This window comes from Salvelinus alpinus, chromosome 7 (assembly GCF_045679555.1).
Source record: "Salvelinus alpinus chromosome 7, SLU_Salpinus.1, whole genome shotgun sequence".
Taxonomy (NCBI): Eukaryota; Metazoa; Chordata; class Actinopteri; order Salmoniformes; family Salmonidae; genus Salvelinus; species Salvelinus alpinus.
The window spans coordinates 34,776,064-34,793,102 of record NC_092092.1 but is presented as its reverse complement, the minus strand read 5'-3'; the positions used below and the strand labels follow the sequence as shown (position 1 = coordinate 34,793,102).

The 17,039-nt window shown below is 45.4% G+C and overlaps 1 protein-coding gene across 26 annotated transcripts in view; it reads left to right on the top strand.

Moving 5' to 3' along the window:
* The first annotated feature begins 1,065 nt into the window (after nucleotides 1-1,065).
* Nucleotides 1,066-17,039, top strand: part of LOC139580875 (neurexin-1a-like) — a 61,910-nt gene continuing 45,936 nt past the window's right edge. For 3 of the 26 annotated variants that reach the window (XM_071409987.1, XM_071409973.1, XM_071409967.1), the window contains exons 1-4: nucleotides 1,207-1,539; nucleotides 2,363-3,678; nucleotides 7,035-7,049; nucleotides 8,596-8,625. In XM_071409987.1, coding sequence (XP_071266088.1) covers nucleotides 2,934-3,678; nucleotides 7,035-7,049; nucleotides 8,596-8,625 — 790 coding nt within the window. In that variant the 5' untranslated portion in view covers nucleotides 1,207-1,539; nucleotides 2,363-2,933. Of the gene's footprint in view, nucleotides 1,540-2,094; nucleotides 2,117-2,362; nucleotides 3,679-7,034; nucleotides 7,050-8,595; nucleotides 8,626-17,039 lie in introns of those variants that run through there. The other 23 variants (XM_071409988.1, XM_071409971.1, XM_071409965.1 and 20 more) reach the window with 15 other exon arrangements.

Sequence of the window (17,039 nt, the reverse complement as noted above, 5' to 3'; positions counted from 1 at the left end):
CTAAACACCTGCATATGGCATTTACACACAGACACACACACACACACACACACACACACACACATACTGGCACTCACTCTGTATGCTGACAGCTGAGGTTTTATTTTTGGCTGTATTTTCTCTCTGCCGGCAATTCACATAAACACACACACGCACATACACACAGACACACACACACAATAACACATACACAAACAGTGTGCCCTGACCTTCTCTCTGCTGAGTGGGCAAAGAGTCAGGGGTCACTGCTCACTGTCAGCCTGTCAGAGAGAAGGAGGGAGGGAGGGGATGGGATGGAGGGAGAGGAAGAGGGGTGGAGGAAGGGAAGGAGGGAGCGGCAGGGCCAGGGAGAGAGGGGAAGGAGAGGTAGAGAATGTTAAGCCAGTGCAAAGCCAGTGTTGATGCTGAAATGTAGGAGCTTATAAAAGGCTGTGGCCACATAGACATTTAATTACCTGTCAAAAGCGCTTTTCCACTTCCTGTCCCACAAGCTTACCGGGAGTTCTCGTATCAAAATGGCCGTAGGGTGATGGCGTGCATACAGCATCAATAGGAACACATAATTAGATACTTCCAAGCACAATCAGTCATCGTGTGTGTGCAGCTGTGCATGCAGCTCAAAAGAGTGGGCAGCAGCTGGGGTATGGTACCCAGAGAGACCGTTCTGATGGACAAGACTCAGCTGGGACTCCCTCTCTGGAACAGATAGGCCTACACAGATTAATCCGAAATGCACACCTCACTGTAATAAACAAGTTGGAGATACAGTTGGAGGTGTGTGTGTGTGTGTGTGTGTGTGTGTGTGTGTGTGTGTGTGTGTGTGTGTGTGTGTGTGTGTGTGTGTGTGTGTGTGTGTGTGTGTGTGTGTGTGTGTGTGTGTGTGTGTGTGTGTGTGTGTGTGTGTGTGATGGGGAGAGAAATAAGAGAGAGCGAGATAATTGACGGCAGGAGCAGAAGGGAGAACGCCGCTTGTGCGTGACGTGCAAACACCACTGTTGTTTTTCTCCCGCAGTTTTCTGTCTCGAGCCATGAATGTTCTCTCTGTTCAGAAGTCTCTCTTGATCAATCAGTGATTACTTCATGACTGACGATTAATCACCTTAGATTCTCTGCAAATACTTTATCACACCGACAGTCATTATCATAGCAAATTGGGTAATGACTCGGATGTTGCCGCCGTATTCCGTGAGTCCTCTCCGGTATTCAGACAGTGAGCGCGCGCTGTCCAAGGTGCCGCAGCAGAGCGGCCCCGCCCATCCTCTCCTCCTCTTCTACCCCCTTCATCATCCACGTGATGCACGGAGCAGCAGACTGCACCTTCGCCTCCTCGGTAGAGAGAGAGAGAGAGATGCGTTTGGTTCCACTGGTCTGTTTGATCGAGAAGAGGCTGTGATTGTTTCGGTAGGCCTATCTAACAGGTATTTACCGGGAAAGATTTGGCTGCACTCAGCATCTCCCCTCACAACGCGGTGATTGTTATCAGATGACAAGGAGAAAATCGATGAGTAGCCACAACACCGACCAGAAGATGTGTGTAAGGTAGGCTGAGACGTTTTTATCTCGGTGTGTGTGTGTATTGTATTAGGTCTTTGCTGTAGGCTATATATATCTATTTTATTAGTGGCTTAATATGGGCGTTTTCTTGCAGCAGTGTTTTTGGTGTATGGATTCTTACGCACAGGTGAGGTAGATGGAAACTCGGAGTAGCGGGTGAGTTCGAGCTCACAGGAGGAGAGGAATAGCCTACGCACGCACACACACACACACACACGGAGACTCTTAGGAGGGGGAGAGGAGAGAGGAATGGCCTTTGATCGATAATCGATATTTAAACCTGCTCTCATCTCACCGCGTCTTTCAATACTGTGATTTGGAACCCTAATCTCAACCACATCACTAGAGAGACAGACGCCGGAGAGGTGTGAGGCGCTTTTTCCCCATGGTGCGAAAAAGGGGATAATTCGATAAACAAGGTGCATTTGAGTCATCCTCCGCATCGCACGAGAAACCGTTCTTTGTGGCGCTTCCGAGTCCCTTGCGGAGGCACGAGGTGGGCATGTTGGAATGTCTTTTGCCGTCAGTGAGGTAAAACGTGAAGAACGTTGTAGACATTAAGGTAATGAGTCGAGCTAAAATTATACCCTTCTACCTGACTGACAATAAGTTCTATACAACACATGAAATGCATCTGAATATTCTGTATCTTTCTGAAAAGACTCACTGGTATATCACATGGTGGTGGTGATAGGAGAACTGTCTGGAAAGACTCTGCGTGTGAGAGAGAGAGAGAGCGAGAGAGAGAGTGTGTGTTTCCATGTATGTATCTGACCCAGGGTGATAGTGCTGTCTCTTCCCTCTGTAGGTCACTGGAAAGAAAAGAGTGATGGCGCGACAGTGAGGGACACACTCACAGTGCTCAACCCACAAGCCCCGCTGATAGCGACAAGAAAGAGGGGGAAATGCTCTGATAGTCTCTCTCTGTTTACGGTGTGTGACAGTGTATGACCATATTCTCCCTCTCTCTCTGAGGGGAACGGGCACTAACGAAGACACCGATATGGTTCTCACACTGCACCCCTCATTTCTCTAACACACACACACACACCATTGAAGGAAGACAGCGGAGGAGGAACGAGGAGAGACAGAGACGAGAAGATAGAAGACTAACATTGGGAACACTTGGAACTCTGTAAGGAGCCAGCTCCCTCACTTGACTGGCAGACAAAGGAACACCTATGGAGGGTGTAGGGTGCTACTAACGGGGCTAAGAAGACTGTAGGGTGCTAGGAAGGGCCCTAGGAAGACTGTAGGGTGCTACAAAGGGCCCTAAGAAGACTTAAGGGTGCTCTCAAGGATGTTTGCGCCATGAGCTGTAGAGTAGTTCGTGCTGCCCAGCTCTAGCCTTTGTGTCTGCGTGTGTGTGCGTTGTGTGTATGTGTTTGCGCGTGTGTGTGATGGCGGTGTGTGTGTGGGCCGCGGCCCCCCTGCTGTGTGTCTGGCTGTGCCTCTGTAGCCTTGGGGGATCCAGAGGGGAGGTGCTAGAGTTTGGGGGGGTGTCGGGACAGTGGGGGCGGTTCCCGGTGTGGAACGCGTGCTGCGAGAGCATCCTGTCGTTCAACGTTAGAACTCACAGTGAGGACGGACTGCTGCTTTACCTTGACGACGAAGGATTCTGCGACTTCCTGGAACTATTGTTGCTACGTGGGAAACTCCGCCTACGATTCTCCATCTTCTGCGCCGAGCCGGCTGAGGTGAGTTCCGGGGTCGCCGTGAGCGACGGAAACTGGCATGTGGTTCGTGTGAAACGGGACTGGAGGAACACAAGTCTTGAGGTGGATGGAAGGATGGAGGGATGGGCGGAGGTGAAGAGCAAACGGAGAGACATGACAGTGTTTAGCCACACCTTTGTGGGCGGGGTTTCCCCGGAGCTCCACGCCTCCCCTCTCCGCCTCACTTCCCCTGGCGTCAGAGACCACGCCCCCTTTTCTGGCTGGCTCACTGCGGTGACCATCAATGGATCGGCGGTTGTAATGGAAGGATCGGATGGCGTTACCGTGGGGGGAGACGGGTGTGGGCCGGACCACGTGTGTCAGAATGGAGGGGTGTGTTCTGTCGTCGAGCGGAAGAACGTTTGCGACTGTACCGACACCGGCTACAAAGGCAACGACTGCAGCGAAGGTAAGGCCCAACCCAAACCCTACCTTGAAACATTGTGATTTCATCTCGCACACACATTTAAAAACACACACACAGGGCCGGCTCTAGCCTTTTGGGGGCCCTAAGCGATATTTGGTTGGGTGGTGCCCTACCAAGTGGAAAACAAAATAATTGTTGCGAAAAATTTTGCCGTTTTAAAGCAAGTTTTCTGCAGTTCTACACATTTTATCATGGGACGGAGAGAACATTTAGCAATTCTATAACACATTTCATGCAATTCTGGTTATTTTGCCATGGGGCAGAGAGACATTTTTGCAGTTTGAAAGAATTTTCTGCAATTCTACACATTTTGCCATGACTTATGCCATGTAAATGATATCTGAGTGAGAGTGACTAACAAAATCAATGGGGGCCCCCTGGAGGTCAGGGTCCCTGGGCAAGTGCCTGACGTGCCTGATCGGTATTCAGACATGATTCCTACAAGTTTAGATAACTGGCTAGACTAACTTACCAATCTAAAAATTGTTAGCTGACATGGCAAAAAATTGCTGATGCACAACCAAATTTCCAACCTTGTGTATTCTACTATTCTAACTCTCAATAGTAAGTTGAGACCCCGACGGAGGCCCTAAGCGACCGCTTATGTCGCTTATGCCATGAGCCAGCCCTGCACACACATACACACAGACCTCCCCCACACACAGGTTTAAACTACTGGTGTCCTCTGTTATTTGTAGTATATAGTGTAGAACATTGAAACGCATATCTTTAATATGACTGTTACATAGTGAATCACAGCACCAGCCATTCTCCCTTTCCTATACAGTGGTGGTTAGTAGATCCTAGTGGTGGTCAGTAGATCCTAGTGGTGGTCAGTAGATCCTAGTGGTGGTCAGTAGATTCTAGTGGTGGTTAGTAGATCCTAGTGGTGGTCAGTAGATCCTAGTGGTGGTCAGTAGATCCTAGTGGTGGTTAGTAGATCCTAGTGGTGGTCAGTAGATCCTAGTGGTGGTCAGCAGATCCTAGTGGTGGTCAGTAGATCCTAGTGGTGGTTAGTAGATCCTAGTGGTGGTTAGTAGATCCTAAGATCCTAGTGGTGGTCAGTAGATCCTAGTGGTGGTCAGTAGATCCTAGTGGTGGTTAGTAGATCCTAGTGGTGGTCAGTAGATCCTAGTGGTGGTTAGTAGATCCTAGTGGTGGTCAGTAGATCCTAGTGGTGGTTAGTAGATCCTAGTGGTGGTCAGTAGATCCTAGTGGTGGTCAGTAGATCCTAGTGGTGGTTAGTAGATCCTAGTGCTGGTTAGTAGATCCTAGTGGTGGTCAGTAGATCCCAGTGGTGGTCAGTAGATCCTAGTGGTGGTCAGTAGATCCTAGTGGTGGTCAGTAGATCCTGATGGTCAGAAGATCCTAGTGGTGGTCAGTAGATCCTAGTGGTGGTGGGTTGATCCCAGTGGTGGTTAGTAGATCCTAGTGGTGGTTAGTAGATCCTAGTGGTGGTCAGTAGATCCTAGTGGTGGTCAGTAGATCCTTGTGGTGGTGAGTTGCGTTCAGAAACAAGCCTGTTTGTGTTCATCAGCTCCCTGTGTGTTTGTGTTTGTGTGTGTGTGTGCGCGCGCGCGTCTTTAGTCTGAGATCTAGGCCCCTCCTTTGTCTCCATAGCAACCCTGTCCCCTTTCTGCTGAACAAGTTACCATGGAGACAGCAGGGCTCTGAAAGAGAGACTCAGTTACATATGCTGCCCTATGCCTCCATCCCTCTACCTATTTACCTATCACACCCTCGATGTATCCCTCTTTACAGTTTAATCCTTCTCTAATAGGGTGGTCAATCGATCAAAAAATAGTTGATTCATTTGGATTAATTGGTTGGTAAATCTCGGTTGGAAACGTAGTATGTTGTCATAAGAACGTGAAATATGTGGCGAGTGTAGTGTGTTGATTAGTGTGTTGGGTGTTGGAAAGAAGGCAAGTGACATATGTTGGCGCGACAATTGTTTTGACAATACTGCAGCGCGGAGCACATTTTCGAACACCGGGACTGAAGGTGAAATTGATGTCACATTGCTTAAACCTATCCAATTATTTCAGATCGACGGGTAGGGACTGTACCAGGCCTTTAATTAGTCCAACTATTAGCTTTTCCTTTCACTAATTAAAGGCACAGTGCAGTCAAAAACGTGTTTTTCCTGTGATATCTATATTTCCACAGTATGAGGTTGGAATAATATTGTGAAAGTGTGAAAATTCTGATCTTTGAAAAGACCACCTGAAATTTCATCTCGTTTTGGTGGGATGGAGTTTTGACCTGCCTGGTGACATCACCAGTTAATAGTTCTAAACCCCTCTGCCAATAACAGCTAGTTTTCAGTTTTCCCTTCCCCCCACTCCCAGACAGTCCTAGCTAAATTATTGCTTGAGAAAATACGCTTTACTAAGAAGCTATTTATTTTCTTTTTGACCATATTAATTGAAAACAATCACAGTAAGGTACTTAAATGTTACCCAGAAATGATTCAATTTTGAGATAAAAACGGCTGCATTGGACCGTTAATAAGGGACAGAGGAAAGGGACATTTGGTTCCGAAGACACACACACACTCCAGTACTGACCCCAGCATGTTTCCCCCCTGCACTGCTGTTTTCTATCATCAGTTACCCGTTATCCATTGATCTATTCATTTACTGCAATGGTCAATGTGTGTGTGTGTCTGAGTGTGAGCGTGAGTGTGAGTATGTGTGTGTGTGTGTGTGTGTGTGAGAGAGAGAGAACATGTGCGTGTATTCTGTGCTCTGGTACAGGAGGCTGTAAGGTAAGTTCTGGGTGAATAAATGTTCCAGATTCCAAACACACAGGTAGGAGCGTCCGCTTTCATCCACCCTGGCCACTGTGTGTGTGCGCGTGCCTGTGCGTGTGCCTGTGTGCGTGCGTGCGCTTGGTTTGGGGCAATTCAGTCGATTCCGTGTATTGAAATTCAAGTAATGTATTGAAAATCGACTATTGTGGAAGATTTTTCAATTAACTGAATTTCGATGAACTTCCGGAATTGAATAAATTGGCCGCAACCCTGACGTGTGTGTGTGTGTGTGTGTGTGTGTGTGTGTGTGTGTGTGTGTGTGTGTGTGTGTGTGTGTGTGTGTGTGTGTGTGTGTGTGTGTGTGTGTGTGTGTGTGTGTGTGTGTGTGTGTGTGTGTGTGTGTGTGGAAGAATGTAAGGCTATCAGTGCCACATGGTATCATGGTGATGTCTGGGTGGATCTGCATGTGTGTAACCAAGGTAATGGTGTGGGTGTGCATCTGTGTACCCGTGGTAACAGACGGCTGTGCATGGCGTGTTAATGAATGTCTGTCTCTCTCTCTCCTTCGTCTGGACGCTCCCAGAACACTACAACCCAGGTGGGTCTCTCTCACTCGCTTTCTCTCATCCCCCTCTCTTCTTCTTTACACCTATCCCATTCCTTCTTCCATGTCTGATTTGGGCACCGAAAGGTGTGTGGGTTGTGTGTGTGTGGGTTGTGTGTGTGTAGGTTGTGTGTGTGCTGTATGTGGGTTCCAGTCTGACGGTAAGTAGACTCCCTTCATGGACATATACCGGAGGTTTCAAGTGGCTCTCCACTCAAAGATAGAAACGGGCAGTGTAATAATAAGGTTTGATAAGAGGTTAGAGACTGACAGAGTAATAATAATAATACATTTGATTTGATACCCTAGGACAATTACAAGATTCCCTAGGACAATTACAAGATACCCTAGGACAATTACAATATACCCTAGGACAATCACAAGATACCCTAGGACAATTACAAGATTCCCTAGGACAATTACAAGATACCCTAGGACAAATACAATATACCCTAGGACAATTACAAGATACCCTAGGACAATTACAAGATACCCTAGGACAATTACAAAGTGTAAATGTGATAAAATAGCAAATATAAACATGATATTACTAATGTCAAAGTGCAAAAAAGCAGCATGGCACCAAAGAATAAACAAACAATTCAGGGTATAAAAAGAAAGGTCATCGGAAGGCAGTTGAAATAACGAGGCTGACTAACTCAGCACCCCCTTCGCGAATGATAGATACAATATTTGTTTTTTAAACGGATAAGAGAGCAAGACCAGTGTACATTGTGTGTGTGTGTGTGTGTGTGTGTGTGTGTGTGTGTGTGTGTGTGTGTGTGTGTGTGTGTGTGTGTGTGTGTGTGTGTGTGTGTGTGTGTGTGTGTGTGTGTGTGTGTGTGTGTGTGTGTGTGTGTGTGTGTGTGTGTGCGTGCGTGCGTGCGTGCGTGCGTGCGTGTGTGTGTGTGCGTGTGTGTGTGTATGATTCCGCAGTTATTTGATATATGTAGAAGCTACACACACATATACACCAACATGAGCAGACAACAAGTTTAAACATGGTGTGTGTCTTAGACGTGTGGGTGGCAGGGTTTGTTGTAGAACCCCCTCTGCCAGCGGATGGTGCTCCACACAGATCAAGGGTGCGTTCAAAAAGACTTTCATTTGCAGTGAACTCTCAGCTTGTAACAGTTACAGTTGAACGATTTGAATGAACGTACCCACACTTTACAGGAATGCGTCACTAGGTAAGGATAACTCTGGTAGTGTCTGCAATTTATTTGTCTACAAATTCCAAATTGTAATTTATGTCTACAATTTAAGTATCTCCAAACTGAGAATCACTGTGCTATTCTAACTATATACAGTATTTAATAGAAAGACTACATTTTAATCTTATGTTCACCGCACACTAGCATCACTGTGAGCAAATGTTAGCAACGGTCGCTATCATGATTGTGTGTGAGTGTGTGTCTACGTGTGTATGTTTGAGCGGGTGTGTGTGGGCACATGTGTGTGTATGTATGTGTGTGTGTGTGTGGACAAAATCACGTCATGCTCCTCTGCTGTGCTGACTGTGCTCTTGTCTTCCTTTAAGGTCTGGCTCACCTGATGATCGGCGACCAAGGTACGACCTATTACATCACTATGACATCACTTCCCGTTCCTGCTGCTCCCCATCACCTCCCCACCTCCCCACCCCCACCACACCCCTCACCCCAAACCTCATCATTGCCGGACCCTAGACGCTGATCCAAGGTCAGGTTTGATTTTTGTCTATATTGGGTTATTTTGGGTATATTAGGATTTGGAGAGGCTTAACTGATCCCAGATGTGTGGTTAAGGTGAGGATATGGGTTTAGTGTTAGGATATGAACTGATCCTAGATCAAGGTCGGGTTCCGTGGATGGTTTGTTGTGTGTGCGTGTGCGCATGTGTGTGTGTTAGTGATGCGTGGGTTGACTCATAACCCACAGTCCCCCTGGTTATATCTGCGGGTTTAGGGTCTTGAAATATTGTATGGATGAAGGGCGGGTTGAATAAAGAGAAAATAATACATTGAAATGTCATAAATGTATAAATCTTGTCCAGTTCATATCTACAGGCTACATTGAGGTTTTTATTTCATTATTTTGATTTGCCTTTAGTGCGTAACCTAAGCCTAAGCTTTAGGACCTAACAGTACGCTCGCCAAATACACAGCAATTGCCAAATGGTTTCTGGAACTTGGGCAGAAAAAGTTAACGTCAATCCACTGAGGCAAAAAGGACAATGTCGGAGTTGAATTCAATAAGAGAAAAGCTGCGAAATGTAGAGTTGAAAATAAATAGAAGGAGGGTCAGAACAGTAGCATGATGTCTGGGGAAGATTTGGTGAAGTGGTGAAAGAGGATGATTGCAGTGGGTTAAATGGAATAGTAACTGAAATCTGGACACTGACTGTAGTTCTATAACCTCTCGCATAGCCTAATGTAATATTAACTCCTGCAGAATTATGCATTTCTTGCAGTAAAATGATACACCAAATGTACATTTTGACTCGGGAACAGGAGTGGAGAAATATGATTTCTTTCAGCATCTTGAGAGAATGACTGCACGGTTAGGGACCGTCTGTAAAAGTGCTATCGTTATCAGCATCATAAAAGCTGGTAGTATTTCAACCATAAAATATGCATCCAAACCGAACTGAATTCTTATTAGGAACATGTTGGGTAGTTTTCACAGCTTTTAATTTCCTTAAAACCGGTCAAAGGGAAAATCATTCAATTTTCTTTGTTATTGAATTTTCTCCCCGGTCTCTAAATGTCTTTGCTGCATGAGAGAAGCAGAGATGAAAGAAAAAATATTACCGATGTCAACTAGATTCAAGGCTTCATTCTATCGATTTATGACATTATTCTGGTGAGCGAAGGTTTATTTTGTATTCTAGGGCAACAAGTAATGACAGAAGAGAAGCTGCATGTATTTAATTACAAACAAGTTGACTAACAAATAGCCACTGCAAATAAAATGTCTTAAATTAAAAGCAGGAACATAGGCTTATCTAAAAGGCCTGTCAGAGAATTGCTCCGCCATCTCTGTACAGCGCATTTTCTATTTTCTGCTGCTTAGGGTCGGGTTCGGACCTCAGATTTTCACTCTATCACATATAGTCGGGCGGTTGCGGATGGGTTATTAGCAATTGCGGGAGGGTGCGAATGAACAAACAGCTTACCCGCGCATCACTAGTGTGTGTGTGTTGTTGTGGCTTGTATGTCTGTTGCAGGTTTTTGGTGCCTCATCCTAACCCCTCCCTGCAGCAATCCCTTCCCCTCCCATTGCCTGCCTCCTGCACATGGGAACTCCCCTCTTATTGGCCAGTTCTCTGTTCATGTCATTTTTAACAGTGTACTAAAATAAACAAAAGTGTATAAAAGCAGTGCTGTCAAACACACCGCTGTAGCTCTGTCCTATCTGTAAAGGCACGTGACAACTACACAAACACACCGCTTTAGCTCTGTCCTATCTGTAAAGGCACGTGACAACTACACAAACACACCGCTGTAGCTCTGTCCTATCTGTAAAGGCACGTGACAACTACACAAACACACCGCTGTAGCTCTGTCCTATCTGTAAAGGCACGTGACAACTACACAAACACACCGCTGTAGCTCTGTCCTATCTGTAAAGGCACATGACAACTACACAAACACACCACTACTACTTTTATTACTTATACTACTATTACCACTGCTCACTTTAGTGGTACTGTACTGTACTGCAACACACCACTTCAGACTCAGAGGTAAATCAAACACAGTTTGGAATGTATCGGTGACAGAATTGAGTAGTTTGTCTCTTACATTCTAGAACTTCATACAGCATACTGTAGTTGGTGGTGGGAGTGCTACTTACCACTGCTACGTGCAGTGTGGTACGCATAGAGATATATATAATACAATACGGTGTAATAGTGTTCTTAAAAACTCGTATTCTGCTCCGTTGGGAGTATTTTGGTCTTGTTTGACGCCAGTGCTGCTTTTCTATCTTTTCAAAATGGTTCCCCTTTGCTTTCTTAGTTTCACACAAACAACTTACTCTCTCCCTCCTTCCCTCTTCCCTCTTTCCCTTTCTCTCTTCAATATCTGACTGTAGGAAAGCTCAGAGGTATACGATTCCTTCTTGCTTATGGCTATGTATGGCTATGAGCTCGAATGTATGGCGGTGAGCTATACTGAATGGCCACACACTGTAATAATGTAAGATGCTGTATGTGTGTAGAATTGGAATGTTTCTTTGTCCATGTAGCTGCTGTACATGCAGGTGGTGTGTGTTCGTGTGCGTGTGCGTGTGCGTGTGTGTGTGCGTGCGTGCGTGTGTGTGTGTGTGTGTGTGTGTGTGTGTGTGTGTGCGTGCGTGCGTGCGTGCGTGCGTGCGTGCGTGTGTGTTCGTGCGCGTGTGCGTGTGCATGTGCGTGCGTGCGTGCGTGCGTGTGTTCGTGTGCGTGTGTGCGTGCGCGTGCGTGTGTGTGTGCGTGCAGAAATGTAAAAGCAGTCAGAGGGGGCTGAAGTGGTCGTCGGCTCAGAGTAAAGAAGCTTTCTGAAGCTGACTATCTGAAATGTGTTTCTCTGAAGAAGCGGGGAAGGGGGGGGGGTTGTCTGTGGGTGTGAGAGAGGGAAGGGCTAGATAAAGAGCGAGAGAAGAAGTGAGAGAGGAAGGGAGAGAGAGAGAGAGAGAGAGAGAAATGTTAAGTCCTTAGATGTCTAGGGTCTGTATCTCCAAAGTGCCAGTCAGTCAGTCCTGCTCCAGTCAAACTCACTCTGACATCAATGTGTGCGTGCATGCATTCGGGCATGTGACTGGTGTCTGTCTCATCGGTCCCAAGGAAATGAAGTGTTTTGGATGTTGTTTAGAAGACTACTCTCGTGTCATGATGCACAACTCAAGTGTGTAATTACATTCAGCTATCTAGACAGCATATCAAACACAAGCAAGACACAGACACACAGTCTAATTAGCGATTTGATGTTATTTTTGAATAAACATTGCGAACATTGGCTAAGCAGGAGGCAGACATGCAGTCAAAGTAGTAGTGGCTAGTAGCTACGATACGGCAACAACTCCAACGATTAGCTGACATCATCACACGAAATGCAATGTGACTGAAATATCCGTTACAACAGACAGAGAAGGTTTATTTCAGCTGTATGAGACAGAAATACAAACCCCATCTCCCCTCAATGAATTTCATTCCTTCATTCATTCATTACGATTACAGGAACATTGACTTTTTACAGTATATACAGCCAATGTTATGGTATTGTACTGTTTCCTTGCACAGTACTTGCTTTGATACTGTGTTTAGATTACAGTAGGTGTACTGCAATATGAAATAGAGTAACTTACCACTAGCTGCCTGTAAGTTACTGTCATATTCATGGCAACCCCTTTACAGTGTGGCTGTGGTTAGCTAGTATAGGTGTGTGTGTGTGTGTGTGTGTGTGTGTGTGTGTGTGTGTGTGTGTGTGTGTGTGTGTGTGTGTGTGTGTGTGTGTGTGTGTGTGTGTGTGTGTGTGTGTGTGTGTGTGTGTGTGTGTGTGTGTGTGTGTGTGCTACAGAGAGGACAAACCAAACCATATCATCACACAACAAGCGTTCTCTAAACATGACCTTTGAGACACACACACACATGCTCACAGACACACACACAAATAACCTTTATCGAGTGCCTTCTTTCTGTGTGTGTTGTGTGTAAATATGCATGAGTAAGGCTGCCTGTGCATTCTCTTCACGGTATGTGTGTGCATGCATGCATACATGCATATGTGTGTGTGTGTGTGTGTGTGTGGGGGGGGGGGGGTTATGCACTGCAGGCGCGTGAGTCGGTATGTGTTAAGAAGGAGGTGGATTGTGACTCATCACTTTTGACTCATAAAGCGTTGGCAATCAAAGGAACTCATTTTACACACACACACTCACTCACACACACACACTACTAACCCTCACCACTACATAGACCATACACACACCAGACCGACAGAGAGAGGGGGAGGGCGAGAGAGGGCAATGGAGAAAGGGAAAAAGGAAAGAGGGGGGATGTATAGGGAAGTGTTTCAGAGGAGCAGAAAGAAAAAATAATGCAATTGGGAGATGAGAGGGAGAGGGAAGGTCAGAGATAGGAAATAAATGGGCAGAGCCCTGATGTACCTGAGAGAGACAGAACAGCCCTTCTGATACGAAGGGGGAGACGAGAGGGGAGAGAGAGAGAGAGAGAGAGAGAGAGAGAGAGAGAGAGAGAGAGAGAGAGAGAGAGAGAGAGAGAGAGAGAGGGGATAGACAAGGTACAGTATTTATCTGGGCAGAGATAGTCTACACCAGTCTATACACCATAGAATAACAGGCTTGGCTGTCCTAGTTGGCTGTCCTCCCAAACACACACAGACACAAACACAAACATGCACTGCACTTATGCTGCATCCACATAGGCAACTCATGGCGGCAAGACGGAACTGGATGTCATTGTTTTCAATTAAACATCGACAGCGAATTCAACCGAGGCAGGTGGAAACAATAAAACAACAAACGTGTGACTGATGTTTTACTCTCAGGTTAAGTTTAGTAGAGCTTTCAGGTTGATAAGAAAACAGGCTTTCTTATCTTTTCCCAGTCAATGAATCTGTGGATGGAATTTAGAAATACTGTGTTATACCATTCATCTGTCATCTGGCTATAGTTACTACCTACTGGCAGCTTCATCTTCCCTGTGGTTTCCCTTACTTCCTTTGTGCTAGCTAAATAGCTAGTTACTGGGCATAATCAGCCACCAAAGGTAAAGTTCTGTTTCATGGCTGACATAGCTAGCCCCCAACTAACTCACAACTTTATTGTAATCTAGAATATTAGCAAGGTTCAATTTGGGCCAAGTGCCTAACCAATAGACCTTATTCACACAGGGGATTGCATTTTTTAAAACAACAACATTGTTGCCTATGCGGGTGCACCATCCTTCATTGCACTTGTCAGTTGTAACTAGGCCAGCTGAAGTAGCCAGACCATTAATTATAAACCCATTCTGTTATTGATGCCCATTCCGAAGCTGTTTCTGACTTTATCATCATTTCTTAATGACCTGCGTTAAGGGGTTTGTGTGTGTGTGTGTAAATGAGTGTGTGTGTGTGTGTGTGTGTGTGTGTGTGTGTGTGTGTGTGTGTGTGTGTGTGTGTGTGTGTGTGTGTGTGTGTGTGTGTGTGTGTGTGTGTGTGTGTGTGTGTGTGTGTGTGAGTCTTGGGATAAAACTGATCTTATCTAGCTTAAGACAAAATACTGGGCTTTAACTGGAGAGATTGTCATGGCAACAGAGAGAGAAAGAGAGAGAGAGAGAGAGAGGTAGGGGGGGTTTGAGACTAGGGGTAAAGAGAAAGGCTATAGGTAACAGAGACCAGTCTGTAGGTGTTAAATAGTGCTAGAAGCTAGTGTGCACTATATATTTTAAGGGTTTTAGTTTCAGGGTGGCAGGTAGCCTAGCGGTTAGAGTGTTGGGCCAGTAACCGAAAGGTCACTGGTTTGAATAACCGAGCCGACAAGGTGAAAAATCTTTTGATGTGCCCTTGAGCAAGGCATTTAACCCTAATTTGCTCCAGGGACGCCGTACTACTATGGCTGACTCTGTAAAACAACAAATTTCATTGCACATATCCGGTGTATGTGACAATAATATATATACACTACCAGTCAAAACTACGAAATAAAACATATGGAATCATGTAGTAACCAAAAAAGTGTTAATCAAAATATATTTGAGATTCTTCAAAGTAGCCACCCTTTGCCTTAATGACAGCTTTGCACACTCTTAGCATTCTCTCAACCATCTTCAACTGCAATGCTTTTCCAACAGTCTTGAAGGAGTTCCCACATATGCTGAGCACATGTTGGCTGCTTTTCCTTCACTCTGTGGCCTGACTCTTCCCAAACCATCTCAATTTGGTTGAGGTCGGGTGATTGTGGAGGCCAGGTCATCTGATGCAGCACTCCATGACTCTCCTTCTTGGTAAAATAGCCCTTACACAGCCTGGAGGTGTGTTGGGTCATTGTCCTGTTGAAAAACAAATGTTTGTCCCACTAAGCCCAAACCAGATGGGATGACGTATCGCTGAAGAATGCTGTGGTAGCCATGCTGTTTAAATGTGCATTGCATTCTAAATAAATCACAGACAGTGTCACCAGCAAAGTACACACACACCATAACACCTCCTTCTCCTCCTCCATACTTTACGGTGGGAAATACACCTGTTCGCCCACACTGCATCTCACAAAGACACGGCAGTTGGAACCAAAAATCTCAAATTTTGGACTCCAGACCAAAGAACAAATGTCCACCGGTCTAATGTCCATTGCTCATATTTCTTGGCACAAGTAAGTCTCTTATTCTTGTTGGTGTCCTCTAGTAATGGTTTCTTTGCAGAAATTCTACCACGAAGGCCTGATTCACACAGTCTCCTCTGAACAGTTGATGTTGATTTGTCTGTTACTTGAACTCTGTGAAGATTTATTTGGGCTGCAATTTCTGAGGCTGGTAAATCTAATGAACTTATCCTCTGCAGCAGAGGTAACTCTGGGTCTTCCATTCCTGTTGTGGGCCTCATGAGAGCCAGTTTCATCGTAGCGCTTGATGGTTTTTGCGACTGCACTTGAAGAAACTTTCAAAGTTCTTGAAATGTTCCATATTGACTTTCTCTTTGCTTATTTGAGCTGTTCTTGCCATGATATGGACTTGGTCTTTTACCAAATAGTGCTATCTTCTGTATACCCACCCTACCTTGTCACAACACAACTGATTGGCTCAAACGCATTAAGAAGGAAAGAAATTCCACAAATGAACTTTTAATTAGGCACACCTGTTAATTGAAATGAATTCCAGGTGACTACCTCATGAAGCTGGTTGAGAGAATGCCAAGAGTGTGCAAAGCTGTTATTAAGGCAAAGGGTGGCTATTTGAAGAATCTCAAATATAAAATCTATTTACATTTTTTGGTTACTACATGATTCCATATGTGTTATTTCATAGTTTTGATGTCTTCACTATTATTCTACAATGTAGAAAATAGTAAAAATAAAGAAAACTCCTTGAATGAGTATGTGTTCTAAAACTTTTGACCGGTAGTGTATATATATTTTTTTAAGAGGCGATTTGCCTGGCTACCCATCCACATCGCTCCGGCTAACTGATGTTTCGTCTCCATGATGAGTCTGGATTTGCCGCCCTGTCTAACGATTTCTAGAATGTGAACACAGTCTTACCATTCTGATTGGTCCCAGAAACCGTTGGGTTGGGCCTGCCTTCATGATGATACCATCAACTTTGATACTCTGATTAGTTTTATATACTGCTCAAAAAAATAAAGGGAACACTAAAATAACACATCCTAGATCTGAATGAATGAAATATTTACATTGAATGTGCTGACAACAAAATCACACAAAAATTATCAATGGAAATCAAATTTATCAACCCATGGAGGTCTGGATTTGGAGTCACACTCAAAATTAAAGTGGAAAACCACACTACAGGCTGATCCAACTTTGATGTAATGTCCTTAAAACAAGTCAAAATGAGGCTCAGTAGTGTGTGTGGCCTCCACGTGCCTGTATGACCTCCCTACAACGCCTGGGCATGCTCCTGATGAGGTGGCGGATGGTCTCCTGAGGGATCTCCTCCCAGACCTGGACTAAAGCATCCGCCAACTCCTGGACAGTCTGTGGTGCAACGTGGCGTTGGTGGATGGAGCGAGACATGATGTCCCAGATGTGCTCAATTGGATTCAGGTCTGGGGAACAGGCGGGCCAGTCCATAGCATCAATGCCTTCCTCTTGCAGGAACTGCTGACACACTCCAGCCACATGAGGTCTAGCATTGTCTTGCATTAGGAGGAACCCAGGGCCAACCGCACCAGCATATGGTCTCACAAGGGGTCTGAGGATCTCATCTCGGTACCTAATGGCAGTCAGGCTACCTCTGGCGAGCACATGGAGGGCTGTGCGGCCCCCCAAAGAAATGCCACCCCAC